The sequence below is a fragment of the Nesoenas mayeri genome (genome assembly GCF_963082525.1).
Source record: "Nesoenas mayeri genome assembly, chromosome: 6".
Taxonomy (NCBI): Eukaryota; Metazoa; Chordata; class Aves; order Columbiformes; family Columbidae; genus Nesoenas; species Nesoenas mayeri.
The window spans coordinates 7,792,004-7,819,470 of NC_137545.1; the positions used below are offsets into that span (position 1 = coordinate 7,792,004).

At 43.7% G+C, this 27,467-nt stretch overlaps 1 protein-coding gene across 1 annotated transcript in view; it reads right to left on the minus strand.

Moving 5' to 3' along the window:
* Positions 1–27,467, minus strand: part of PLEKHM3 (pleckstrin homology domain containing M3) — a gene marked incomplete at its 3' end in the record, with an annotated part of 68,879 nt that overhangs the window by 34,229 nt on the left and 7,183 nt on the right. Inside the window, exons 2-4 of the mRNA XM_080346488.1 lie at positions 23,554–24,489; positions 10,113–10,258; positions 5,014–5,207 (exon numbers count right to left, since the gene is read on the minus strand). Coding sequence (XP_080202614.1) covers positions 5,014–5,207; positions 10,113–10,258; positions 23,554–24,489 — 1,276 coding nt within the window. The remainder of the gene's footprint in view (positions 1–5,013; positions 5,208–10,112; positions 10,259–23,553; positions 24,490–27,467) is intronic.

Genomic DNA, 27,467 nt, shown 5'->3' on the forward strand with positions numbered 1-27,467 from the left:
ATGAAAGCTCGAAGTCCACCACAAATCCATCCCCTACAGTTTGAGCCAAATGATTTTTTAAGATGATAACCTGAAAGGACGCTACATACACAGTCACTTCTTCAGACAGACACGAGCTGAAGCAAAGAGGTGGTCTGCTTGTAACAGCTCCATCAACGGGCATGTATTATTTCAGCTACTGCAATGACTACACACACACAAGACAACAGATGGCTCGTGCATACTTCTCTGCATTTGTCTTCTCACCTTTCCTTGCTTTGGGCTGTTGTTTGGTCTTAACACTGGATCCTCTCAGGATATCCAGATATCCTCTTTGAATGAGTTTATCTCTTGTTCTCCTTCCAATCACCCATGCAGCAAATTTTCTTCTTCTTTTGGTCTTGCCATTAACTCAGAGCCCTGAGTGCTATGAAACGACATCCTTTTGTTCCTTTCCTGCTCAAACGTTCATTTTGCAGTCTACTGCTTCCACAAGTTTTGTCTTTGTTTCCCTACTTTGGGATTTTCCACCCTCCAAATGGCCCTACCCATTGCAAAGAAAATGGAGAAAATAGTCTCCTTTGGCTGGACATGACTCAATGACCTTCTGTTGTCCTTGGTGTGAAAGACGACACAGCCCCAGCTTCACATAGGTGAGGTATTTGGTGGCACAGTGATTGCGTGAGATCAATCAGGATTCCTGTGATGTGTTTAGACAGGTTCCCCAATTGCCACACAAATATTTTGAAAGTAATCTACTCCTGTGTCAGAAGTGATATGTCTAAGGCTCACTGTAGGAAGTGACAGGAGTCTATTGTTCAACATAACCGAATTTGGGATTGTTTCATGTTGTGCTGACAGACAGGCAGGCTCAGCCAGGACCACAGGTCTGTGGCACTGGAGGTGTTACCTCCAACCCCCTGCTGTCACAGTAAGCTCTCACTTGGTCTTCCTATGAGACGCTACGTAACATATCCAGTGCTGGAGTTTTGCTCGAGTAAAACCGATGTATCGCTGTTCTGGAGCTGACGGACAAATGGTATCAGACAGAGAAGAGCAACAAGAGGGCAAGTTTTCCATAAAAAGGGCACTGCAACGAGCACTAATGTATAGAGTAATGTGCTGCAGAACATCTATCTTGTGTCCCTGCCTTATATGTAAAATATTTGGGCTAGAAACACCTGAACTGCAGGTTTAGGTGTATAGGTGAGAGAGCTCCAAGAGTCCAGAGAGAGCTCCAAGGTTGACCTGGGGTAGCCTGCCCTCCAGTAAACGTGGAGGTGCCTGAAGACTTCTCAAAAAATCACTGACAGTTCCTTGAGCTGAAAAGCCATTGACCATGACAAGAACAGAGGAAAAGAGGCTGTGGCATATGGACGCACTGTTAGTGTGTCTTATGTCTAGAGAGAAAAGGAAGAAAGCAAAACCACAACAAAACTTGCATCATTCAGCACAGCTTCACAGAATAACCTCATTATTTAACGGACTTGGAGATTCTCGCTCTTTCCTAACTATCAGTTTTATTGAGTCCATCTTGTTTGCCTGTGCCATTCGCACATCATTCATCATCTAACAATCTGCAGGTGGTGGTGGGATCTGTACAGCTCCACTTGCACTAATTCTCTGCTGGCACGAGGTTTCAGGCTTGTGCATTTCTGCCTGAGTGGCATCCACGCAAGCAAGGCAACCAAAACAAGCGAGAACTTGTTGAGTAAAGACATTTGAGGCAAATTATGTCTGTTGCAATACTGAGGTGACAGCCACAGCAAACTAGGCATAACAAGGTCCCTTGTAAAACAGGGAGCTCAGCAACAGGCTCACGGTCTCAGCTGGCTGGTCTCGGAGGAACGCTGCTGGTCGGCACCAGTGGAGGGCCTTATTTCTCCTCCCAGCCAAGTCTCATTTTCATTTTTTTCCCTTGTAAATATAAAAAGAGCTTAGAATCTAGTGGAGCAATAGGTGAAAACAAATCATTATAACTGATGAAGACCACTTTTACTGTGAGCCTTCTAGCTACTTTTAGGATTTCTTCCGCTTCTTTTCCTTTCTTCCTTCCTTTTTTTCCTATTTAGTCACTTGCTTCTTCAATGCCTACAATGTGGTTCAGCCCTCAGTTCTCTGCTAGATGCCAAGTTTCAAAGTTCCCAAAGTACCTATCTATGCACACCAAGCATTATAAATAACATTTCCACATTTAAGCCAACTAGATCCTGAGCTAACCTGGTTTACTGCCATCTGGAATTCTTCAGAAAAAGTGACTTGTAAGCACTGTAAACAGTTTTGTCTTCCCAGAGGACACCAAGAGTTTCCAGCTTCATTGCCATCTTCATTTTGCGATGTGGGTTCAAGAGCAAGGTATAGATTTAAAGAAGATGATAATGCAAATAGTATTAATAAAAGAAACCTCAGAGTGATCTGCTTTTCCCTAATAAGGCAGGCTCTATCAGTGTCCCAAAGGCAGTAAGGTGCCAATACAATTAATCAGTCTGTTTTTAGTTCTCCCTAGACAGCAATATTAACAGTTTGTTTCAGTCTGTTTATATGGGTCTGACAGGTCTTCAAGATGCTGCATTCACTTGCTTGTGATTAATAGTCATTCACATGCTAAGGTGAAGACCAAGCAGAAAGAGAATGTTTTTAGAGCAGGCCAGATAACTGGATTCTCTCCCCCAGCCTTTCATTTCTAACTAGGAAACAATACTAAATTTAGGAACACTGTCTTTCCATATTGTTTAAACTCCTTCTTTTCTTGCAACTTGCCTGTGTGGTGAGCCAAAAGGAAATTTAAATCACATATTTTCTTCGTTTACTTTTCAGCTGTGCTCTATAAAGCCATCACATTGATAGTGAATGTCTGCATACTGTGATACTACACGCAGAAAGCAAAGCCATTGAGACCAGTTCTGAGCAACTAATAACTCCTGGGAAAACAACCTTTCTTCCTTCCCATCTCTGCAAGCCTCTTAGAGGAGGATCTGAGGGACCAAACCCACCCCAACAGAGACTTCAGAGACCAAGCAGTAGCTGTACTCTGAGGTGTGTTCTGTACATTCCTCCAGTGGCTTTTACAGCACTTTTAACTGGAGATGCTGCCCTAGCACAAAGTTAAACCCTTCTTGGGCTGGGGTCCTGCTCTCCACCACAGAGAGTTTTAATTGAAGGAACCCTTAGATAAGAAAAAGGAGCACTTGGAGCATTTCTCAGTTTCGCCTTCTCCCATCTTGATACAGGGAGTTTTTTCTCTTTCCTCCTTACCTCAAGAAAAGACCATGGACACACTTCTGTGCTAATTTTTGTCCATTCCCTCTTCTCTCCATTTCCTTGGCACTTGACCATCTCTCCTTTTTGGAGGTAGGTTTTGGGGCTCCCTCTTTGTCCTGGTTTCTTCATTAACTCCTAATTTCCTGAGATCCCTTCCCTCTTTGAGTCTCCTTCTCCTGGTTTTCCCCCATCCCTTTGTCTCTAGTCCATTGATTTCTCTGCTCAGGACTCCTTTGATCTCTCTTCTTTCATTCTCTTACCATTCAGTCTCGTGCGTCCTCCTGTCTATTTTAATCAGGGCATTCTTTTCTTCAGCATTAATCAGAAAGCATAATTTCTTTTCTGCCACTTTTTATGAACAGCAGCCTTCACAAATCCTATTCTCCTTTCAGTTTTATTGCAGTTGAATACGAAGGCATAGGAAAGTTATTATATCTGAATAGCAAAACAGCTCTGCAAGATAAAACCATCCTCTAGAATAAAAGAAAAATCATCCTAATTTTTAAAATGCTGTGAGCTGCCCTACTGAATAATAGGAATTGAGCAGCAAGACACAAGCACATGTTAACACACAGTGGGTCTGACACAAGAACTTGGTAGTGCTCTCCAGAAATCTGTTGCTATGTCCTTCTCTTAGTTGCTCTAGGTAGTTCATCAAGCAGTGACATAGGTTATATACTGAATAGCAGACCGCCTCACTCCTTACCTGGGATGAAGACTCTGCAGCCTCCTCTCCCTCCCAGCAAATTCAGGTCCCTCATCTCTAAAGCACCATGCCCAAAACAGAGTCACTGATGTCCTCTGCTTTCCTGCCCTTTGGCAGCTCAGAATTTCAAAGTGGCAGCTTTCCTATTGGCAGTCTTGTCTTACAAGCTCAGGGTATCAAAATGTTTACAGATGCATTAACCATCAGGTCAGCTGCATGTGCTTGGAGCCACTCACCTCACAGTGTGGCATGGGCAGCGACATCGCCTCATCTCTTTTGGAGATCCATGACAAAAGTAACTTGGCTTTTTTAAGGTCACAACTGTGGCTTGATGGTTTTAAGATAGTTCAATTTTAGCTCAGAAAAACGCAGCAGCAGCTGAAAGGACTAAGATATCTCATTGAAGTTCACTTTCTATAAAGTTTCCACCACAGAAAACTCAATGTGAAACACCTTCTGCTGTGCTGTGGCCATGTGTTTTCCAATAAACAAGCCACTCAGCACAGCCATGTCATTGATGGAAAAGATACTGACTGAGCAAGAATACAACTGCTCTGGTGTCACGTAACTCATACGCTGGGTGACGTGCCAGGGGACCACAGCTGGCCTCTGCCCTCAGTCAGATCACATCACAGAAGAGGGCAGAAGCACAGGGCAGGTGAGTGACTCTGGCCTCTCTCATGTTTTGCTGTACTGAGAGGTGGCAAAGGTCCCAACAGTGGCTGCCACACTGCAAGGCCACGGCAGGTAGATGAGTTACCACACCTGACTGAAAACACTCACGCACAGCCAGGAAGCCTGAGGAGGAGTAAAAGATGCTCAGCACAATGTGTGACCCCTAGGCTAACAGCTGTCAAGAACAACTGCAGATGTTCAGATCCTATAAGACCATTTTCTTTGGCAGTAGATAACCCAGCTTCTCAGGGAAGTCAGATACAAGCACAGCATTTTTCTATGCAGGTAACATTTTCAGACTAGATTATGAAACAAAACAAAACAAAACAATAAAGGAGAAAAGCAACATGACAACGAAACTACATCCTTGTGCTGTTGTCTGTGTTTCTTACCTTCTACGCAGATCTTCAGCCACTGCTGCTCTGCAGCTGAACAAATAGGCTCGGAGAGATTTTAGCTGCTGTCTCAGGCGGACAACAGTTGCCAGAGGTTCCACATGGTTGTACAACATGGGATTTTCCTGCTGGATATCAATCAATGGCTCCTCATAAACATATTCCAGGAATTCTTTGGCTTGCTTTGACACCTGAAAAATACAGCGATCAGTTTAGCTAGGCTTTCCTCCCAACTTCTTTTAAACTTCTTTCCCTCCGTGATCTGTCAGCTATTCGCTGCATCTGAAATCTTACTCTGTTACCAATTACAGATGAAGACAGAGCTGAGAGAAATCCAACTGCTTCTGCTCATAGCCAAGCCAAACTTCATCAAGCTCATCAAATCAACTGTATGAGATAATTCCTCACCTACCCAAAGGACAGCGATATTTGCAGCCACACGTGTTTTCACTGTAGGGTAACATAGGTTACTAGATACTTTTCAAGTCTAAAAACTGATTACCATGTTTCTTCTCTGTTAATATTTTGCTGTTTGTTCACTATTAGCCCTTTGGCAAGAACTGATCAGGTTAGTGCCAAAGCACAATGTAAGAAAAGGTAACATACACACTACAAATCTAATCGCACTGTACTATCCCAGCATATAGAACTCAAGTGTAAAATCCTACTTCTGTTTGTGACGTGCTCAGCCAGTATGGTTAAAATCATGTAAAAATAAAATAATCAGAAGCACATCTATCAGGTCGTTGTGTATTTTTTAAAGTATAGATAAACAACACTGACTTTTACTGGTATTATTTACTCTCGATGTTTTATCTGCAAGAAATTTTTCTTATGTCTTTTTCATGATAGTGCTCTGTTCTATCTCTACCTGCAAAGAGCTACTGTAATCTTGATAAATTAATGGGACTTTTGTTCCCACTAGAAAAAATAATCCTGTTTCTGAGGTGAGAAGGCCAAATTCCCTCTCATTCCTTATTTCTGCATTTTATCACAGCTGGAAAAGAGACGAAGGGATTATCTGAAATGAGCTGCAAATCACTTGAAACTATGCTATAGAAATACTATTTCTTCCACAATTCAATTAGTCCTCCTGGTCCTTTACATCAGTGTTTACACTGAGCTGAGGCAGGGATGAGCTAGGCTGACAAAAGGAGAAAGGGCACACCATAGCCTCTGGAGATTTAGGATCTTATTTCTCTTCTGATGCTGTAAGGTAGGAAGTCAGTAAAAGCAATAAACATCCTCATAAACAGCACCACTTCCAAAACCAGCACAAGTTACTAGCGACAGGAGTCACTAGCTACTTACAGGGACAGCTAACCCCAAATGTAACCTTTTTGCAATGCATAATAAAAACTATAAGAAATAATGCCAAGCCAGCCTTCCCACTTATAACTACACAGATAATACAATGTGCAATTTTAAATACAGCAGTCTATAACTCCATAGGTTTCCCAGGCCCCGAAGCTGTATTAAATATCTCACCTATTGGTATCAAACATCCTACTCATTTATTTTTCTTTTTTTCCCTTTGTTTTTTATATAATAATGCATTTACAAGGAATTGTGCCAGCTGAATGGAAGCACAGGTAACATGCTATGTAAGAGGCAGCACAGGCAACTTGGATTTTGTAGCACAAAACTCTACAAACCCCAAATATGCCAAATTTTCTAACAGCAGCAATGTTGATGTTTTATTAGATATGCCAACTGCAGCGCACAAAAGAGACTGCAGTTCAGCAACTCACTTTTCCCCTCATTAAACTATTTGGCTGTAATAGCTCAGCAATCCCCTTAAAACTGCTGTTTCTATAGTAAATATTATTCCTCTTTCACTGATGGGCAAACTAAGCCACATATGCAGCGATTCCCTCAGAGGCACATGAATGCCTGGTACAGAGATGAGCACCTCTGGTGCCCAGTGTTCTTTGTAGTCTTATTTTCTTGCTTTAACCCCCTGTGGAAGTGACAGGCTCCTCATCCAGCTGCCCTGCTGTCTTGATTTACTGCCCAAGCCATACAGCCCTGCTCGTGCACACTTGTGCCCTGTGTGGGGCCACGCTCCTGAGGCTCCAATGCTAACAGTACAGAAACAAAAAAAATACCAGAATTGAGGTCACCTGAGTGACTCTGCAATACATGTGCCCTATGATGACTAAGTATTATTGTGTAGCTCCAGCACTGCAAGGTCTGAGTGCAGCCTCTGAGGAGAGAGGAGCAAAGCAAAATCTTGCTCGCTACTTGCCAATACAACGTACCTGCAGAGTGTTGGCTGCAGGAACAGCAGCTTTGCCCAGCGGGCAGATGTTGGTTCACTCTGCATGCCTGACACAGTCACACAGGTCATATAAAACATTAACTCACGTTGACAACCATAGCAAAGTTACAAGAAGCTGAAATGCTGTCTTATAATGGCAAGGGTTGGGCAGTCATAATAGTTCAGGTTACTAGCAGCCAATATTCCAGTATGTGTACTAGCATACTCACAGTTCCCTAGTTTTACTGGGCAGATTAAAAAAGCCAGAAAGAGAGAGAAGATGCAAAGTGCAACAGGGTTTTTGCTTTAAATGTCATACAAAGACAGATACTAACATTTCCAGACCCTTCTTTTCTAGAGGCTGCAAACTTACAGTTCAGGATTCAGTGTACCAGAAGTCAGCCTCCCTTGATGCCTTCTGGCGCAGGGAGTTCATTTCTCACTGTGTTTGTCTGGAAGCCACCTGAACCAAACTGCAATACTTACCGGGTTTTGCATACAAACACGGAAAAAAGTTGATCTAAGTAAAAGGAAGAAAGAATATTCACAAGACTACCTCCTTTCCCTTCACACAAACACATAAAACCCACAAATGTGAAAACAGTAGGGAGGCAGGGAAAAAAAGCGAACCTGGGGACTGAACTGCTCCTTTGGTTATGACAGAAGCAACATGCCTGACCGCCAAGTCCTTTCAAAGAGCTTTTATTGCAGTCAAGGGAATTTTTCTTTTCCTACCCCTGTGCTTTCAGGTGTTAAGTGCGTCACTGTTTTTCAAGATCCTGGGTATGGAAAGACACAACGATACAGATTTCTACCACTGCTGTTTTTTCACGACCCATCTTGCCAAAAGCAGACAAGAACCTTTCCATTTGCAAAACTTCATTAATGCAATGGTTTGCTTTACAGCTGGTGCTCAGATGTCCAAAGAAAATTACTACTCCCAAGATCACCACAAGGAAGTGGGACAAGATACCTGCCTTTGCCAAATCAGCACATTTAATCAATACACCACTAAAGAATCATACAGTTCCATTATCACTATTAAGCGTAGCAGCCAGCACTAAGTTGCCTTTCAGACCATACAGAAGAAATAGACATCAGACCTTATCTCTGAATGGAGAAAGGAGTGAGGATGTAAAAGTGCAGGCAGTAAGTGCTTTAACTCAGAAAAGCACTGCTCAGTTCCCATGGAAGTATAGCAGGGACAGAAATAAACGCATGTGCATGTAGAATTGAGCAGAAAGGGGGAAACTCCAAAGATTTCACAAAAGTAACAAGAACTACTTGTTATCTTAATTCTGCATGAGCTGAGAAGATAGTTGGGGATGCTGTAGTGTTTTCCCACCTAAGAGATGATGTTCCTTTCTTAAATCCACCTCTCCGAGCACTTTGGCACAGAGACTGGTGAAGTATCTGCACAGAATTTGCTTGTGCTCCCAAGCCACCTCACAGCTGTTCTGACTGTCTACAAAAAAGTGCAAATTGATAATTTCTCAGTATTAGAGTGAGATTACAGTAGATAAAGTTTTCAATGAATGCTTAAGCTTAAAAGTCCCATTTCCTTTTGGGCCACAGCTGCCCACACCAAGACCACAGGAAACAGAGCACAGAGCATAGTTTTCACTCTGCAGGTTTAGAAAACCGTTTATTTTCTTGGCAGTATTACTGACAGCTTAGTATGAGGTCTTTGACTTTCCATCCACTTGCCCAATACCAGTGCTACCTATACTACCACGAGCTAGCAAGTTTAGTCCTTAGCAAAAGCATCCAAAGAAAGATCCCTTAAATATTTATTCCTACCTTCTAGGAAAGGGAGGGGGTTTTATCTCCACACATAGGAGCTTTGTAACTCTGAAGAATCTTGCATTTCATGGTGCAAGACTATCATTTTCCTGATGGCAGGCTCCAGCTACCTTTTAATAATCTCCCTGGCTGACAAATTTTCTTCTTCAAGAGAGCTGCTTTTCCTGTAATAGGGCATTTACTGGTTATTTTTTTCCTTTTCAAATAACCCATAATAATAATATTTGCAGACACAAAACATCAAACAGCCTCTCCTAACAGTGGTTGCTAGGTCTAAAGCTCTAGCATGGTCTGGATCCCTTATGAGTTTGTTATTGTTTCAGCATATGCTCCTCGAGATGGCAAAATAACACCGCTACGTGTTTGCTGGCATAATGTTTTGAGGCATGTAATCAGTTGCCCCTCTCTAGCAAACAGCAGCAAATAGCAGACTCCTGAAGTTTTAGAAAAGCTGCTTGTGTGGCAAGTGAAGCGCTGTGGAATTTTCTTTTTGTGTTACTTTTGGCTGTCTGGTCCAAACAAATGCTGTGGCAATGTCCTTGTAGTGTCCTCAAAGTGTTTGTGCCAAAGGACGGGACATACTGGGCCTTGCAACCACCACATCTGGGTATGCCAGTTTCCCAGTGGGCATTTCCACCATTTAGCCTCTATCACCAAGCAGTGCCAACCCACAGTCTCATGAGTCTCACAGGCTCACGAAGCAGGTACTCCTCAGGGGCCCAATAACTGCAAATATTAGGACTAAATGAGAGGTTTCTCTGTCCCTCCATGTCTTTTGAACAACCACATATGCAACAACGGAAAAGATGCCACCAAGAAAGAGACACATGGCTAGAACGCCTTAGGTCTGGCTAAGGAAATCATGATGAAAACATCTGTCTTGTTGACAAAGCGTGGCTCGTTTTTGCGAGAGGGACAAAGACAACAGTATTAGCCGTCAATATCTTTAACCTTCAACTGCTGCAATGTCTGTGTTTCCATCTGAAGAGCAATCCCGTTTACTTGCTAGCAAGCCAACCTGCAGGGAGATTACCTTGTATTTGGAAGTGTCCCAGTTGTGAACCAGCCGCGCAGGGATGAGGAAGCTGTCATCCACGTGGCAGGTGCTGCAGTAATACCACCCGCTGTAGCTGCACACCTTGGCTTTCCCGTTGGACAAGCCTATGGAGCGCTGACAGCCTGGAGAAGAAAGAGGGGAAAAAGTCTGGGTTTGTACGCCATGCCAGAGGTACACACTCAGGAGGCAGTAAGAAAAGTAATTATTCCCCACATCTGAAATAGTTTTTAAATTTTATTTGTTTATTTCTCATAACCTAAAACCAGAGGAATAAATATCTGTATTCCTGGACTAGCGCTGAATAAGCATACACTAACTTGGGAACCTCTGACAAAGAGTTCAGAGAGCAATCAAAGGATACCAAGCACTTCTCAAGAAACAAAGGCAGAAGACCAGCTTTGAGACACTGGGCATCTAAAAGCCACAGTCACCTGAAAACCATGACTTGAAGTTTAGACAGAAAATACCAGACCACAGAAGCACTGTGCGCTCGCTCCGGGCAGCCGGGAGGGATGCTGGCTTGGCAGCCAGGATTCAGCCACAGAATTAGCACAGCCCACTCATATTGAGAACCAGTGGTCTTGACTAGCAGTGGTGGCACAGCTCAATTTCCTGCAGCTTGTTTTGTTTTCTCTCCTCCTGCCTGGCTTACCCTGTGTCTTACGAGGCCTGAGGTCTGTCTGCTACTCTTTTCACAGCTGGATCGCTTGCCTCTTCCTGCGCCCTCCTGTGTGGAGTCCCTGGGATAAGACTATATATTCAAAAGCTGCTGCTTTACTTGGAAAGAACTAACACAAAACTCCTTCACCTGACCACCTGTTCTCACAAAACACATAGAAACTCAATGTATTTGACACCTCTGTCTTTCTCTCAGCTGTGGCTTAAATAAGCCAACAGGTTCAATTAATACTAGAGTGGAGGGTTGAAGACGGACAGCACAGTCACATTAAACAACCTGCTCAGGAAGCAAGGCTAAAAATGTTTGGATAAGATATAATGAGACGTCTGTGGTTGTTACTAACACCTCTTTGACACAGCACACATGACGGTATATCTTCATTTCCTTCAAATGTTAGTGTCCCCATCTGACATTTACAGCTACAGACACAAATAGCACCAGAGCCCCACTCCAGCATGTGCTGGATGCTCAGACAGTCTCTGCTGGAGCTGGTTAGTAATGCGGATTAGCAGAATCCTTGTACATCACTTTTACAGCAAAAGTATTGCTTAAACAGGCAGAAGTCAACTGACTGACTGCTTTTGTCAGTATAACTGATTTTGTTCAGTGTAATTATGTCATTCCCACTGAAAGCACCTTTTTCCCTGATTTGAGGAGAGATTGCATCTCAACTGCTCTAGGCACAAATTAAACTCTTCCTTCTCCTCCCCCCGCCCTCCATTAGCTGATGCTACCCTCTCCCCTCTGCTCTAATCGAAATAATTGTAATAACCTGACCAATATAATTGGTTCACTTCTTCCTCTTCCACCCTCCTGAGCCACCTGGACAGTGGTTCTCTGCAATACACACTGTCAAATTAATCAGTGTGCGACACATCCCATTCCCATCTCACTCTCCCCTTCCCTCTTTTTTGAAGTGAGGATATGCAGTTTCTTGAAAAAGGCAAATATATAAACAGGTCATATAATTAAAGAGACACTTATGTTAATGTCTCCTGCTTTACCATTCATAAGATTAGAGCGTAAGTATAAACATATATCTCAAGTGATACAACTCAACATGTGTAATGCAAAAATGTGATCTCAGCTAATAACCAAACAGAAAACCCAAACATTATGGCTGTAAACTATTATCATTGTAGAAATAACTGTTGTGTGGTTAATATTAACAGAACTTTTTGCAAAGCAGTATTTTTAGGGCAGAAGGAATGTATGTATGCCTTTTGTAAGGGTAAAGTCAATTCAACTCCCTGCCTCTCCACAGGCTGCTGGTTTCTCTTAGTGCCCCAACTCCTCTCCGTTAGACTGAAGCCAAGAATAAGCTAAACTCCACTTCGAATTGCCACCATCCTCAACTAAAACGTTTGCAGTTGAGAAGTCATCATCTTAAGGTATAATTTCTTGCAGCCTCCTAGAGCCAGAAACTCATTTTGGTTCACATGGAGAGTTTCCCCAGGAGAGGAATGACAGAGCACACAAGTCGGAAGAACTGAAGGTCTACAGGGTGAGGAGGGTCTCAGCAAGCAATCCTGGATGCCCTTCCCTTCAGGAAGGGTGGTTTTATACGAAGGAAAAAGTGGAAGAAGTTTCTACCCAAGCAGCATGCATTGCTTCCTCCCTTATTTCAGCCCTTCTCTGAGCCCATGTTTGTTTTCTCGCTCCTCAGAAACACATTTTTACACAGAGTATTTCTCATTCCTCTTCATATTCTTATGAAAATCATAATCTGCAAGTTTTAAGATTGGAGTATTTCAGATGAGAATGTGGCACTGGCACCTACCTTGCATTTTCCCTTACCTTACAAGCTTTGCTGTTTGAAAATCACCATCCTTTCCATTCCTATCTGTTGTGATTCATAATGACGGCTATTTCTACAATCCTTTCAAATCAAGTTATCAAAGCACTGATTTTCTTTGATGTTATGCAGTTCAAAGTGATGTAGTGTGACAAACATATTTCTGTGGCATAGACCACTTATGCTACTTTGTTTTTGTAAGATGGAGAAAAAAAAAGAGCAAGAGTGAGAGAGAAGAGGAGGAAGGAATATCTCTTGTGGCCTAATGCCCTTGGAAATCCTGCACCTGCATATTCAGGTACATAAACTTGCCATCATGTTTACTAGAAGCAAAGGCAGTACTGATTCCTGGCTTTAAATTCTTGAGCATCCCTCCCAGCACAACAGTCAGATGCAGCTGGACCACCTCGGAAATCAGTAACATAACTCACCAAATAGTTGGGATGGAGGACAGGACCATTGCAAGTTTTCAGAGAAAACATTTACTTGGCTATAGCTACAGAAAGCACCTTACACGGGATGGGGGGGGAAAAGCAGAACAGCTTCCACCAAGCATCTCTCGCCTGTTCCTAATGCTCACACAGAATATTATCCGTGTAACATCTGTACAAAGGTCTAGCAAACCCTGAACCTAGAGCAAGGAGAATACTGGATATTTACTGTTACCCAAATTCATCCCTACCTAAAGGATGTTATAGAGCAAGCTGCAGAGGGAAAAGTGTAGCTGTAGGTTTAGTGTTAGCAAAGTGAGGGAAGAAATAATCCCAAACCTTTCATCACAGAAAATATAACAAAACAGCAAAGAAACAAGCAAAGAAAAAGGGTTAGAAAAAATAACAGCAAGAAAGTGCTGCTGGGCACAGATGAACCTCTCTCAGCAACATGTTTGTGAGCAGAGCAGGAACGTCAACATCAAGAAGTTCATCTCCAAGTGCTAAGGCTTTGGGAGGAAAGGAAGAAATGAAGATGAGGTTAAAAAGCTGTAACAAGTCTTTCTCCTTGACTTAAGGTGGTGGTGATGACAGTATGGAGGAAGAATCCAAGACACTGCAATATAATTCCTCTTCTGCAAAGTATGGAAAACACCACCTTTGCCACTTTAGGGGGTTGCATACTCTTATGGTCAAGGAAGACACACAACTGTTCTTTCTATCCAGATACCTTTTTCTTTAACCTTTTAGCAAGAGAAGATTAGAGTAGCTCCACACTGAAACAGAGACAGCGGAAGACCAAACCAGAATTAAGTACATAACTGTTTTTTCTTATTCAATCAAGTTCCTTGTCCAGTATCAGGAAAAAGCAACTGCCTCGTGATTGTGACCATAATTAAATCTGTGACAGATTAGCTTAGGAGTTAATCCATTTAGAAACAACATACAATATGAAAAAAAGAAAATGACCCACAGACTTCAAAAGGCTTTCAGCTTGATAAAGCCATAAACAGACTAGGAAGGAGCACAGCAACAAATTTTCAGTGTGTTAGATCAGACATATAATGTTGCTCTAACTGCTCCACACAACCAGAGAGAGATGGTGAGAATTTCCTGCAGCCTTGTGTTTCTGTACATCCATTCCAATTCACTCCACCATGGGAAAACTCAAACTCAGGAGAAAGACACACTAAACTTAAACTCAGGAGAACAACACACTAACAATCCACCTCAGTTCTCCCTCCTGCCCACCCAGTTGCAATATACATTACACTTTGTGCTTTTCCCAGTATTACCTTCCTGCCAAAGCAATTATCTTTCTAAAGAAATCGTCGAAACTCATAAACCTCCAAGCAAAGTCTGACTCTTTACTCACCTTGCCTTCTTTTTTGTGAGGTTCTTATGGGCTTTAAAAAATAACTACCACAAAACCTTCACAAATTAAGGGCAGAAAATTTTCCCTGTTGGAGCCATGTGGATTTGACCCTATTCAGTTAAAATTATCTAACCAACATATAAATCCCGCATTATTTATGTCAGCAATGTACAAATCCCACTTTAATTATAATTAGATCAGCTCTTCCAGAAATAAGGATGGGTTCACTAGTCCCCAACTCCCACTCAATTTTTTTTAACCAGACTCCAAGGGATGGATCAACCATTCTGAGTCAATGGAAAGCTCAACTATTAGCTGGTACTCAGGACTAAGCCCTAAATTAAGAGCATTCCCACCTTCATTAGTGCAATATGAAGATATAGTGCATGACCTTGTCTCTCCTGTCTTGCAGAATCCAGCTCAACTAACTTAGCCCACCCACTCTAGGCTGTAGTCTGGTGTGGGGACACAGGCCACTCCAGAGAGTGATTTGTCCCATGCTCCTAGTGACGTCTCACACGCACAGGGCTGCAGAGAATCTCTCCGAGGGAGATAAGATGAATCATCCTTTAGACATCAAGGTTTTCTTCCAATCAGTGAAGACTGGATGAGCATAGACATGCAATATTTACACTGCTAGGGGGAGCTGAATTAAGCAACTGGCTTTACCTCATTGAGGTGGAACACACAGAGCTGTGACCCTCTCCAAGACGACCAACAATGAAGAAAAAGAAAAATTACTGGTGGAAGCAAGCCATCTGATAGCACTTATACGTGCATAGACAACATTGTGCATGCTTGTATTATCCTTTATAGGAGATGCCATACAAGCATGCTGCAGGTTACATAGCTAAATTCTGCCTTCCCAATAAAACTTGCAAAACTCTGCAAATGTAACACTGAAAAAAACATATATATCAAAGTGCAAGCTAACACCCTGCATACAGAAGAACAAAATTCCATCAATAAATCAGGACTGAAAAATAATAGCTGAGTGTCAAATGGTTGCAATAAAACTACAGTTTTGGAAATCAGCTTTTTATTTGCTTGGATTTCCACACTTGAATTTCACCAGAATGTAGGTTCTTTTACCTCTAGTGTCAAATGCTCAGAAGGGCCAAGATGTCATTCTTTCCAGAGAACTTGCTCCAAGGGAACTATAAACAGCCATAAAGCCACATTTCACACACAGTTATAGTTGTGAATCCTTTAACACATGGCCAGTTTGCATTCTCCCAGTGCATCCTTTCAACTCCTTCTCCCCATACCCAAACCAACAGTGCTAAGGAAGAATACCACACACCTCAAGCTCATTCACTGTTCTTTCCCCCATGCCCTTACACAATTATTCTCTGCAATATCTGGTGCTTTGCTGAGACTCTGAAACGCAGCCCGACAGAAGGGAATGGGAGCTCCCATGGAATGACTTATTAGCAGGATTCAGTAATTCACCAGCTCTTTAGCCAGGGATGGGAACTGAACACACTCTCTGGGCCAGCCCTTGAAGTCTGCCAGCTAGGACTAAGTACATAATTTGAGCATAATTAATAATGGTATTCCCATTCTTACAGTTGATTGCACTCAGTTTTATATCCTGAGAAGGCAGACAAGAGCAGAGCAAAGAGCAGGCCAGCCATTTGTGTGATCAGGATAAACCCGGTGCCAGCATCCTCAGCTGGGACCAGGTCATTTAGAAAAAGGAGCCTCTATATAACTCAGTTTTCATTTCTGCTCTGCAGTTCGTCTGAATTCATCTTACCCCTGCACTGTTCATTCATTTACTTACACTGAGGTTTGCTGAGTTTCACTTATTTGATACAGCAGCTATTAACATACCTAGAAATAATCCGCTCTGTTTCTGCTTGAATATACAGCCAGTTTTGTACCTTCTTTTAACATGAGATCAACTGTGCAGTAAGTGTGGATATATGTATTTTTGCCAGTGCTATTTGGCTGAATTTCTTCTTGCTCACACATCACTACCACAGCACTACCTTGGGCACGCACAGTATTTGGATTTACACAGCACAGGTATTTATCAGCCAACTGACACAGCAGGTCAGTCTCGGAACCTGAAACCTTCCCATCAGTTGGCCTGCAGCTTGTTCTGTAACTTCTTTTACATTCACCCTGATCTGATCCACAGTTCTGCCGATACTACACTGCTTTGGCACGTGACAGAAGAGAGGGAAGCCCTGCCAACGCATGCACAAATGCCCTAGTTTCATGGTAGTGGACCTAAAGCAGCTGTATTTTTGTTCTGTACTTGCCTCTCGATGCTGCACGCCCACGTGGATGCTCCGACGCCAAGCAAACACACCAAGAAGCATTAGGAAGGGCTCCCTGTGATGCCAGCTTCTGTGAAACCTCTGAGATTCCCACACCTTTGCTACCTCCTCTCTGTTAAATTTTATTAAAACCATCAGGTGGATTCAAATCCTGTGGGGGAGGGATAAAACTGCATTATAATGTAAGATTTGTTTTCTTAGGAAAACAAATGAATAGTCATGTCTCAAACCAGTTCAGGGGCCTGGTATAAACTGCAACTGCAGAAAAAGAGTGATGCAGATATAACCTGTCTGCGCCTTCCTGTGAAGGCAAGGCCTTTATTAGCAAACCTGGCTTGACTGATGCAAAAGATGCTAGCCCAACAAATAAAGCTGTCCCTTGTAATGCAATTCATGGGGAACTTCTGGGTTTTCCAGAAAACTGGGGAGGTGAGGGGTGAGGGCATTGATAGAGTTTTTGGTTCTGAAAACGCTTCCTTTTGCCCAGACATAGCTATTTCCATCCCAACAAAGGTGAGAGTTAGACACTTAGACTCCCTGGTTTTGGCATTCTCTACTTTGAACTTCTTGCCAAAAGATTCATCAAGACTAGCTTCACTCAATAAATGGACCAAAAAAACCCAACCCCAAGTAACCAAGCGTTCTTTGGGGCAGTGAAACTAATACCCAGCACCCACAAGCCAGGAAGAAACATGGCATAGCAAAGGACAAACATAGAGCCTGCGCTGAGAGTAGAGACATGCTCACACACAGCACAACTGAGCTCATAACAGCAAAAGAAATAAGCACAAATATTTTATTCTTAATGGAAAAAAACCAAAACAAAACCAGACAAAAATGTTGAAACCCGTAGAGATGCTCAGAAAGCCAGATTAGAGCAATGGGGTCACCGATCCCCATACAGGCAGGACAGGTGTCCATTAAACCTGCCGGGAGGAATGTGTAAATTTATCAGCCAAGGCATTTTCATCAGCTGTTCTGCCCGCAGGGCCGAGGCAAAGCTATGAGGAAAACACCAGCTGAGGACTGCACAGTGCACACGGGGTGCAGGACACGCACTGAACTGGCCAAGTACTCGGCTAAACCGCCTTTTTCAGCAGGCCAAGTCCAAACCAAATCCTACCAAAGGGAAAATCCCACTCTGCGAAGGTGCCGGCCAGATCCCAAGAAGGTGAAGGACCCAACTTCTACCAGCTTGGACAAACCTAATAGTTTTAGCTGCCATTTTCCCTAGTCAAGCCATCTTAAACTTGTGCTGCAGAGCTCACCTTACCTCTGGAGATTAAATAGCTTCTGTGATCATAACTGATCACTGGTAACAGCTTTAATTAACTCAAGCAAGTAAGAGAGATACCATGCGGTATTTTCTGATCTTTCCCCAAACAAGAGCTGTCACAGGGCGAAGCACTGTGGACCAGCAACCCTGTGTTTTGAAACACGTAGGTCCACTGTAAATTAAGTGCTTCTTGCTACAAAAATTCAAGTCACCCTTCTCTGAAAACTTTCCCCCACTCCTCCCAACAAGTCAGCGGCTTTGTTTAGACCTGGTGTATTTTCCAAATACTAATTTAGCTGTGGACAATGGTTTTTTGCTCGTCTGCCTTTGGCTAACAGACAGTTTAGAAATATCACTGTTAGCAGTGGAAGTTTTACTTTTGAATCAATAGAAAGAAGGCCTGAAAGTCACATACAAAACTGTAAGAGTACAGTCTAAGGCGAATATACTTACACAATAAAACCTTTACAGGGCAAAACACATTCTCAGGGGATTTTAGAGAGTCACAAATACAGGGAAGGCAAAAAGCTGCTGAAGTCTTGGAATGAAGACATCAACTTAAATGAAACCAAGCACAAAATATATACAGCACTTACAAAGCACAATCCTAAAAGCCCTGAACAGGTGAGAACAATTGTTATTTGGGACTAAAAATGTGACAAGAGTGCTGACAACTTTCCAGAGGACCTTCTGGTATTCTGTTATTGTGCTATGTTTGCTAAGAATTGTCCCCTAGTATTTTTCGCTCAGTGCCAAGTTACAAATAGGTGCTGGGTGTGATGACAGTTCACAAAGTATTTGTTGAATTCAGAGAAGGAGCACATATGCTTTTCAGCTATCAGTATTTGAGTAGTTTCAACTATACGGCTTTTTGAGAAGTGAACAGAGTCAACATAGCACCTGGGTAATTTTTATTTTTTTTTAATCGCACTTGTTGGCTTGCAGGCTATTAGGAAAATCCTTCCTTTTCGCTGAGGAGAAAAAAAGAGAGAGGAACGTAACTTTGAGCACAGTAGGGGCTGGTTTCAGAGCACTGGGGTGAGCCAGAGCAGAGGCTGCATGACCGGGCATGTTGCACTGGACTGTCCCCCGACACACACACGATCGCAGCAATAGAGGCACAAGGACTCTTGAAAGCCAACAGCTTTCCACCCGCTGCTCAATCTGACGGGGCTGCAAGCTCAGGAAATAGCCCATTTACTAACCTTGGCTACTCTGCACCTCCTGTTCAGCTCAGCCAGCCAAACCAGTGGAGCCCTAATAGCAGTATTTATCCTTTTGGCAAGTGAGGAGACATGGAGAAAGCAGGGAGGAGAAGACAGAAGACAGCCCAGAAGAGGAGCAAGAAAAGCCACACAGACAAACCAAAGGGTGTAGAGCACATTTTGCAGAAGGCGGAAACTCCAACATCCATTAGGACTTGCTGTCTAAGCAATAAGGGTTCCTGGCAGACACAATTGTCTTCACTGGAAAAAATGTTTGTTTTAATAAAGGACAGGGAGGAGGAAAAAAAATGGTGAAAAGGAAGAGAGACATCAAAAGACTAGGAGCCATGCAAAAACAGGAGGCAAGGGCAGAGGCTGTTTGTCTTCCCCATCTATGGAAACACAAAGGCACATGCCAGGGAAATAGCAATAGTGAAGGGCAGCTCGGGACATTTGCCCTTATAGAGCTCAAGAAGAAACTCCTGCCTTTCCCCAGGAGCACACAGACAGACCAACAGGGAGTCAGGACATCCACGGGAGTACTTACAATTGGCTACCGCTGTCTACAAGATGCTGCACTTGCCAAACACACGTTTTGATGGAAGTCACCTCACCCCAAATTTGTAACATGAACAATTTGGGGATTTCTCTTGAATCCAGGTGAAATAAATACACAAAAAATAATAACACTCCCTGCAACCGTTCATTCTAACATGATGCGCGTGTCTTATTCCCTACATATTAAAGAACAAATCATAAAACCTGATTATTACCAGCTTGGCCTTGCAACCAACTTTCACTTCATAGCCATTTGAAGACAAGGGGTAGGTCCCTCCGAACTCTCACCTGAGCAGATCGACACTCGCCACTCTTGCTCTGAGCCCCAAACACTCCCCACAGGAACATCACTGTACCCCAGCAACAGGGCAAGACCAAGCCTGCAGTTATATGAACATGCAAAGGACACAGGAGGCTGCCATGCCAGCAGTTTCTGGTTAACCACACATTCCAAAATGTATTGCTGTTCCAAGACAAAAATACAAATAATGGCAGCAAAGGTAAAAAGGTTTATAAAAATATGGCTTTCCACCGTTAATCAGTGGCCTATTAGCTTATTTTTGGAAATGATAACAAATAAAGTCCTGCCCTCTGTAGTAAGACAAGCAGTTAGAAATGTGGGGGAAAGCTTTTGTATCTGCTGATCAAGCAAAAGAAAACTTTTTTTCAGTCTGCCCTTCTGACTCCCATTGTATCAAGGGTTTGTCCTCCCTGCCCCATGACTGCAGCTGACACCAGGCCCTGGCTTCTATCATGAGTTGAAAAGTCCTACTCAGACTCTAAGATAAACTTGTCAATAGTAAGGCACAGACATTCACATTCTTTCCCTACCTGCTTGTGAGCCTCAGCTGTTTGTCTGGGAGCAGCCCCCTGAAAAGCTTTTACTGAGGGAGAAAAGGAAAGGGGGATGTAGAGGGCATTGCAAATAAAAAAAAAAGTTGGGGAGGGGAACCCTACAAAGCCTGCAAAGAGAAAAAAAAGTAAAACAGCCTGTCTCCATCAGGTCTTCCCAACAACCTTCTTTATCAGAGGTTCATTGTCAATCAATTAGCCAAGGCAGCAGGGGTCTGGAGGGAGGGGGGTAGCTCAAGAGACAATGGTCTGCCCTGTTGTATTACTATTTAATCACTTTTCCTAAATAAATAAAGCAGCCCTGAGGTGCTGTCATGTCAAGGGAATTTATAACAAAAAAACCCTTCATTTTTCATTGGTCATTACTTTTCCTTCCCTCCCACCCCTGCAGGACTAGAGAGGGTTATTACTGTAGCCTTAAGTTCCATCTTTGTGTTGCTTGCCTTTGATTCCCACTCGGACCTTGCCACTTTCTGGCACTAATTTGTTAGGCCGAACAAAGGAGGGATTTGTACCTCCTGTAAGGTCTCAATTAGGAAAGGCTTCTGCTGTATTATGTGCCATTGGGACAGGACACAAAGACGGTAATTACAGGAATTTGCACTAAATGGCTGAAGAATTCACAGCAAAACTTTTCTTCCTCCCCCCTCCTCATCCTTTTCCAAGCTTACCCCTCCCAGCAGCCCTGGGGAAAACTGCTCTCAATGCCTGCAAGCTGTAATTATCAACAGCAGTCCCCTCAGGTTAAACAGCAGCCCAGGCTGAGCAGCAGCACCAAGTGCCTGCAGGGAGTGAAGAACCAGGAGAGAATCCCAGCTCGCTGGTGCATCTCCGAGGTCTCCTCAGCACAAACTCTTCTGAGCCAGACAAGCTTCCCCAGTTTCTCCCAGTTATAATTACAATTATTCATTTCTTTGTGTTGTGGTAACAGCTACAGGTTCCAGCCGACTCTCAAAGAGCAACTCTAAGGGTCTCAGATGGCGAAGGGTCCGCTCCTACATCCATTCCCGTCCTCAGGTACAGGGAAATCCACTGGCCGGCTTCTCAGAGACTCTCCGCAACTCACACTTCTTAGAATAAGAGCGTTTGTTCAGTTTTGCAGATCAAAAGGAGGCCACATGAGCGCTGGGAATGCCTCATGTGTATCAGAAAAAGACTCCGTGCAACTCTGACAAGGTCAGAGCACCTTATTTCTGCGAGGAATACATACATGAGTGAGTGCAGATGAATCGGCCCATGTTTGGGAGAGGAAATCCCCCCCTTTCCCACAGAAAACACTGCTCCTTTACTATATAATGCAAGACTAAACATATTTCATATTGGAGACATGCATTTTGTTGCCATCCCAGGGACTCATATTGTTGAGGAGGTCACTGGGGATGCACACTCAAAACTCTCCTGGACCTCAGTCAGAGGATAAAGTAAAACTACAATATTTTCCTTTACTGAGCTGTGAATTAAAATAAATCAGGAGAAAGACAAAGTTTTAATGTCATCTCAGACACTAGATTAAAATGAGGCTGTCAATTCTGCTGTGTTCTGGAGTTTCACAGGGCTGTCAGCTGGGTAATACACTGGGCTGGATCCATATCGGGGATACTTATCTGACCCACTCCCAGAGTCTCCCTGCAGCTTTCACTCTCACAACTACCGTGAAAGGTAAGACATGACCATTGTCCAGCAGTGTTCAGATAATCAGAGTTTCAGCAGTAGTTTGCCACATAATTGCTGCCATGAAGTCACATAAACAGTTTGCAGCCAAGGACAGAACTGAATTCAGCTAGAAGCCCCAATATCGTGACCAAACCATTAACTGCGGCGAGGCCAATCTCCACCATGCTCCAGCTACCAGGCGAGTGCCACGCACTGCGGAGAAGGGAGCAGGAACAGCACCTGTGGGTGACTGTCAGAGAGGGGTGAACCCACCCACACCCACGGCCAGTTCTGAGGGCACCCCAGTACTTCTGGGGCTCAGGTGCCCCTGGGAGGGGTTCAGGCCAGCCAGCAGGTTCTGGGCCCACACAGACCCCTCTCAGAGCCATATGTGGTTCGAGATCAACAGGAGACCCCCACATCAGACAGCCACCCACCCCAGAGCAAAGCGGGGAGGCAGGACCCTCACAGCTCATAACAGAGGAAAACTCTCCAGAAAAGATGTTTCTGATACAGCTGACAATTTCTAAGTGAACACAACTAAAGCCAGCCACACAGTATAATTTAGGCACAAAGTTCCCAAATTTGCTCCACAAAAGTGCCCTTTCTGAAGTAAAAGGACAAAGAACTGCATTCACGTGGGTCCTGGCTGTTTCTACTTTATTCCCAAACTGGACAAAATCATGCTTTTGCCTCACACTAGAGTCAGCAGTCTAATTGAGATTTACAACTAGATACAGAGGCTTAAGGTCATATTTTCACCCCTGCCTCAAGGGAAGAGCTGAGCAGATAAGCTCATGCCTGAACCTCAGTAGTAGAACATGTTGCCAAATGATGGTGTTTCAGGGAAGCATATATGCTTTGAGGAGTCTCCCCAGAACACCAAGTGCTCAGCCCCTAAAACAGCCTGAAGGAGATGCAGTAATAAAAGGAAACAAAAGCGCTAGAAGTTGGAAGGTTGCATTGTATCCAGAATACAAACCTCTTTGCTTACGGACCACCTTTCCAGTGTCCTGAAGCAAGAAAACCAAGCAACCTGTAAGGCAGCCCTGGCCTGTGTAGTGCTGTATGCTGCATGTGCAGGATCCAATGTTTCAGCACTGTTCTTGAAATGCAGGTGAATCCCTAAACATCACATAGGTTCTTCACATTTTACAGAGGAAGGCTAACACAGCAAAGTGTCTACACTGATAGTGAGAGGCAGGGAGTAGCTGTGTGCTGCTAAAACACATGCCTGCTCTTTCAAGTGATTTTATTTTCCTGCAGAAGAGCAGCGGGTGCAAATGCTGCAGCCTGGTTTCTTACCTGCACACCTGAAGCTCTGAACAGTAAGCCCTCTCTCTAGGGACAGCGTGGTGAGGATGCTCAGGAAGCTGGTGGTCACAGATTGGCGCTTGCTCTTTCTCAGATCGTTTCCAAAGGGCCGATCTCCGGGTTTGTTCCTAAGCGTGACCTGTGGGTTCTGAGTTAAACTTCTAGTAGCATTGGCTGCTGTTCTCAGTGCCTCCATCCACTCCTGGGCCCTCTGACGAGTCTCTGCACGCAGGCGGAGGACATCTTGAGGAAAAATGACCTGAAAGCAAGAGTCACAGCCATCCTGAGTATCTGTCTGGACTGACAGGCACACATCAACATTGTAGCTCAGCAGAGGATCTTCATCAAGCCTACCAGGTTGGAATGCCATGAGATAAGACCTGTTCAAGACAAAAGTAAATGCCTTCCAGTTATTCTGAACAGTTAATCTGTAAAGAGTCCCTGATTTGAGAATATTTTGGTACTCTTTAGTGTTTTCAGTCAAATTCATGGATAAGAAGAGCTCCACAGGCTTCTCTAACAATCCATTGGTTTGGGAAAGGTCACTGTTATTTTCAGGCTTTGGCACATTCTCCAGTTTCTCCTGCTGCCTCGTGAAAGCAGGCACAGAAGTACGCACCGCCTCCCAGAGCTTCTGTCCCCAGTCCAAAGCCTCCCACGAGGACTCCGCTTTCAGCTGTAGCTGCGAGTTGTCTGACAGGATGGCGTCCACCACCTTGGTTTCAATGCAACCGGTCACAGTGACCCTTTGAAAACGCAAGAGTGGATACACGGTGGGAAGAGTCTGGTTGCCACTGCTGTCCAAGCAATATAAGTACAGTTTGTATGGGGAGAGCTCAGCGTAACAGGTTTGCCAGTAGCTGTCATTGTCTCTTCTAACTTCTAAGTATCCCTTCTTCAGAATGTTTGGGAACATTGGCTTGTGTTCTGGAAGAAATAAAATGAGAATTGTTGCTATCAATTCTTTTAAAATCATAGTTTCAAATTGCTACACCATTCTGGTTTATACATCTCTCCTAGCTGTACATGGTCTATCTGGAGGACAGGAAATAGCCTTTACCCAACAGGTTATAATTATCAAACACAAGCACTGACTCAACCTTTGAGCCAACAAGAACACAGCACTTTTTTACCCAGAGGTACCAAAACACTTCACAAAAAAGGGGCAGGGAAACAGCGGGACAGAGAAAGAGAGCGATTTTCCTGAGATTATCCAGGAGAATCATGACAGAGCAACAAAACACCACAAGTCTCCCAGAACCTAGTCCAGAAGAGTATGATATTATCAAGTAATCTCTTGTGAATTAAAATAGATTTTGACAATGAGAAACAAACACAAATTAAAACAACACCTTGCAGGGAAACACCTCTTCTGCCATGGCGTCCCCAAGGACTAAAGGGGAAGCACCTTCTCTTCCTCTGACCCCAGCTACTTCTCACACTGTTCCTCAGATGGTGGGGCAGTGCTCTCCCCACATTCTGACCACATTTCAGCACAAGCCAGGACCAGAACATGTTGCACGGTTCCATTTACTAGAGAGGAGCTTTGCTGATTTATGAGGATCTGGCTCAGGACTGGCAGACATGACCAAAAACGAAAAGGATGGGGCTGCCTGGGCTCAAATATCTCAGTGCCCCAGTGCTTCAGATGCTTTGGAGCAGACGCGTCCACAAAGCCCGGCCCAAAGCGAAGTTGAGGGGAATTTTAAAACCAGCCCATATACAAGTAATTCCAGGCACCAATATGATATTAATTTAAATGGAGTTATCTAAAGCACTTTGGAGTTTTAAAAAATGCTTCTATGCAAAATTCGTTTCAGTCCGATTTGCACCGCTTCAGCCACCAATACTAAATGCAAACGTCTTATTTTCATCTTGGCCTGGACATGTAGCTCTGCAATTTTTGCTGGTCCCTGTATAAATTCAGTGGCATTTGCTGATACGCTCCAACACCAACTTCAACACTTTGCAGCCCAAAACAGTGCAGCCTGAAGAGCAAGTTCTTGCTGCCATTTGATTTCTATTTTGCCTTTCCTGTGAGGGTACCTCTGACGGGTCTTGACTTACAAACAGTGGCAGAGTTAACAGACACAAGTGAAGAGGTTTCTGCCTCTGGTTGTCTATCTCCCTTGGATACTGCTATTCCCAACCCCAGGAGCAAGGCAGCTACCTGGGAACAGCTCCTCAACCACTGCCCGGCTCAACTGGTCAAAACAAACCCAGCATCAACTGACCTTAACATGCAGTTACAAACCACGCAGTGCAGATGTTTCACTGGTGGGTTCTGCCCTCAAGCTGACAACCTTTGAAAGAGGGATTCGGCTGACAGCTGGAGGCACAAAATATTGTCAGCACCTCAGCTTAACCAGTTACTACTCACATTAACAGGCCACGCTCTACCCAGTTTTAGACATGACCGCCTCCAAGTATACCTAAGATGTCTTCAATGCAGAGCTAAGAGAACAGAAGCATCTGAGCTTGGCGAAGCTTGGAAACAAAGAGCCAAAGATGAGCCTGTATAGAAGTTACTGCATCCCCACATGCATTGGGCTTCCCAGCTAACACAGCCAGGATTGATGGCCACGCTGCTCTCACCACCATCAGCTAATGGACAAGTCTATCCATCCTCTCAGGGGCACAAGGAGAGTCATTGACCAGAAGTATTTGAGGGACTTAGTTACTATCCAAAGGGCTTCTGATTCCAACTGATGAGAAAGCAGAACTTGGGCTGTAACCTACTGTCCAAGGAGATGCTCCTGTCCTTGGCTGAAAGTGTTGCTGTAGTTGGTTGTAAGAGTTTCATGTATGGGCAGGAGGAAGATTAGGCCAGCAACAGTGTAAAAGCTTTGGCTACCTCTTCAGTGATGACTCACTTTAAGGATTTATAATGATTAAGTAGACAAGTTTCAGTTAAACTTAATGAACATGCATGAGAATTCATTGTTTTATATACTTAATAGAGCATGCAGACCTCATGGGGGTTAAAAAATGGGGGAAGGATGCTACCTCCCATCCATGTTAACAAAAAGGATGCGCTTTGGTTTAACTTTTCCAGTTCAGCATCAGCTTCCCCATGTTGCACCCTTGCTCAGAATGAAGCCTGCATTTAACACCATGTTCAAAGTGCTCTACACGTCACCTACAAAGATTTCCTGTATATACGACTAAAATCAAAACAATTAAAAAATTGCTACTTTGGCAGTAGGTATGAGAAGGTGGAAAAGAAATCAATATGACTATACCTTGCCAACAAATAAGCTACTCGAGAGTATTTCAGCTAAATATGAAAACTGAAAGCCTAATCTAAAACTCAGAATGGTAGAGAAAAAGCACATTTTCTTATCCCAAATGGACAGATACACTCACGCGCACACACACGCTAAAAGAACTAATTTTGTTCACGGCACATTTCTGGCCCTGACATTCATTAGTATTTCTGTGCTAACTCAAAAGCCATTAATTTCTCTGAAACCCACACTAATCCCTTTGTAGTGCAGATAATGGGCAGCCATTCTAGAGTCATCTTCCCTTTCTATTAATCCAATCAGGGAGGCAGCGCTTCTGCAGTTCCAACTGCAATCTCTCTCGCTTCCATCAAGTACAGATGACAGTTCAAGCTTCCCCATAATAAGACAACTCGTAACCTTCCCCCAGCCACCCCTCCTTCATCCCCACGCAGGTTTGCTTGTCTTTTGTTGAGTTAGAGAAAGGCTGTCTCTCCCTGGCTTTCACAGAGCCGCCCCCCTCCTTCCCTTCAAGCTCCTGCGAATCGGCTCCACCGGCTTTCCTAACCAGGACAGAACCAGCAGCCAACTTGATTAAAATTAAAATGCCTCATATTGTTTAGGTCAGGGCAATAGGTGTTGGCAGAGGCAAGTTGAATCCATATGCTACACACACACAAC